Source organism: Octopus sinensis, linkage group LG26 (genome assembly GCF_006345805.1).
Source record: "Octopus sinensis linkage group LG26, ASM634580v1, whole genome shotgun sequence".
In the NCBI taxonomy this organism is placed as follows: domain Eukaryota; kingdom Metazoa; phylum Mollusca; class Cephalopoda; order Octopoda; family Octopodidae; genus Octopus; species Octopus sinensis.
In genome coordinates, this window is record NC_043022.1 from 19,529,288 (window position 1) to 19,531,355 (window position 2,068).

General features: G+C 38.0%; 1 protein-coding gene across 1 annotated transcript in view; it reads right to left on the reverse strand.

Annotated features, from left to right (window-relative positions):
* Window positions 1–282: 282 nt before the first annotated feature.
* LOC115224818 (cytochrome P450 3A4) overlaps window positions 283–2,068 on the reverse strand; it is a 27,667-nt gene continuing 25,881 nt past the window's right edge. Inside the window, exons 13-14 of the mRNA XM_029795744.2 lie at window positions 1,234–1,396; window positions 283–949 (exon numbers count right to left, since the gene is read on the reverse strand). Coding sequence (XP_029651604.1) covers window positions 875–949; window positions 1,234–1,396 — 238 coding nt within the window. The 3' untranslated portion in view covers window positions 283–874. The remainder of the gene's footprint in view (window positions 950–1,233; window positions 1,397–2,068) is intronic.

Sequence of the window (2,068 nt, forward strand, 5' to 3'; positions counted from 1 at the left end):
AAATTCGAAATCAGAGCTTAAAGACGGATGAAATGCAGTTTAGCCTTTTGCCGAGTGTGCTAAAGATTCTGCCAGTTCGCAAAAATCAGGGAGTGTGTCTGTGTAGGGGGAATACGAAGATTAATTAAACTGAGTTGAAATAAAAGAAGGATATGAAACTTAAAATAAAATCATTGAAAATTATTGAAAATAGGAAGAAATAAATCATGTATGCAAATTCTAATTTGGTAGGTAGAAATTGGTTGAAGCTTTTACCCATAAAATAAAACAAATATATCAAAATTGTAGTTGGAGGAAATAATGAAGCGGTTTATTTCAAATATGATTACATAAATAGTGTACAGAAATGGCTGTGTAGTAGAAAAAAGTTTTGCTTTGCGTCCAAGTGGTTTCAGAGTCTGTTCCATTGCATGGCATTTGGGGCGTCTTCTAATATAGTCCCTGACCGACCAATGCCCTATGAGAAAATGCAGTAGGTGGGAACTACATGATCTCCCGTTATGTGTGTGTGCTTGTGTGTGTGTGGTGTGTGTGTTTTTATGTATGTATGTATGTATGTATGTAGTATGTATGTATGTATGTCTCTCCATCATCACTTGACAACCAGCATTGGTTAGGTTACATAGCGGCAATTTAGCAGTTCGTCAAGAAAAACGGATAAAGTAAACATCAGACTTAAAAACAATATATTACTAGGGTCGATTTGTTCGACTAAACCGGTCATGACAGGGCCTCAGCATATCTGCAATCTAATAACCGAGAGGAATAAAAGGTAACGGATTTTTTTCTTTCGTCACATTAAATTTTCTTTCTGTAATTAATTGGTGTATAGATTTGCAAATCGATTTCGTGACACTCAAGCAGTTAAAATAGTTTATCTTCGTTCAAACTTCGCCCAGATTCCACTTTTAGCAGACAGAAAGAAGTTGTCACTTAAGACAGGTGGGTCCTGTAATTGAAAAATCGGAATATTGATATTAACGTAGCAACAAGAGACCTGTATAATAACATCAGAAAAGTATAATTTTTCATACGAAGCTAAGATGCATGGCAGCTAACTACTTCTGTCATTAAATTTCAAGAAGAATGAGTCCTAACTGCAAATTGAACCTATATCTCAGAATAACGTCAATGAGAGCGTTCCACAACCTTTTTATGTAAAAAGAATGGAAAAGAATCCTGCGATTAGCAGAAATTACAAATTTAACAGAAAAAAAATCCGAAGAAACACACCTCAGTTTTCTCCGTAGGAAGAATTTTGAATTTACGAATAACTTGTACAACTGCTATCTTGAACTCCAGCTTGGCCAGTCTCATTCCAAGACAAATCCTTGGTCCTCCACCAAATGGTAAGAAGGTGAATGGCGTTTGCTCAGTTTTTCCTTTTTCGCTGAATCTGTAAATTACAAACGCACATCTTTGAACAAATATATAAATCCAAAATTAAGGAATGGAGTAGATAAAATCCACGCTCCATATGTTCCGTAGCTAGCAGAAGCTCGAAGTAGTAGTTATCTAAATGAAGGGTAATCCGCTAGCTATTCGTCGGGCCAAAGATATCTTAATAAAAAACGAATATATCTTTGGCCCGACGAGTAGCTTGCGGATTAATCCTCGTTTGGATAATTATACTTCTGAGGCTCTGCTAGCTATGAATCATATGTAGACTGGATTTTATCTATTCCATTACTCTTTTACTCTTTTACTTGTTTCAGTCATTTGACTGCGGCCATGCTGGAGCACCGCCTTTAGTCGAGCAAATCGACCCCGGGGCTTATTCTTTGTAAGCCCAGTACTTATTCTATCGGTCTCTTTTGCCGAAACGCTAAGTGACGGGGACGTAAACACACCAGCATCGGTTGTCAAGCAATGCTAGGGGGAAAAACACAGACACACAAACATACAAACACACACCTATATATATGTATACATATATACGACAGGCTTCTTTCAGTTTCCGTCTACCGAATCCACTCACAAGGCATTGGTCGGCCCGGGGCTATAGCAGAAGACACTTGCCCAAGATGCCACGCAGTGGGACTGAACCCGGAACCATGTGGTTGTTTAG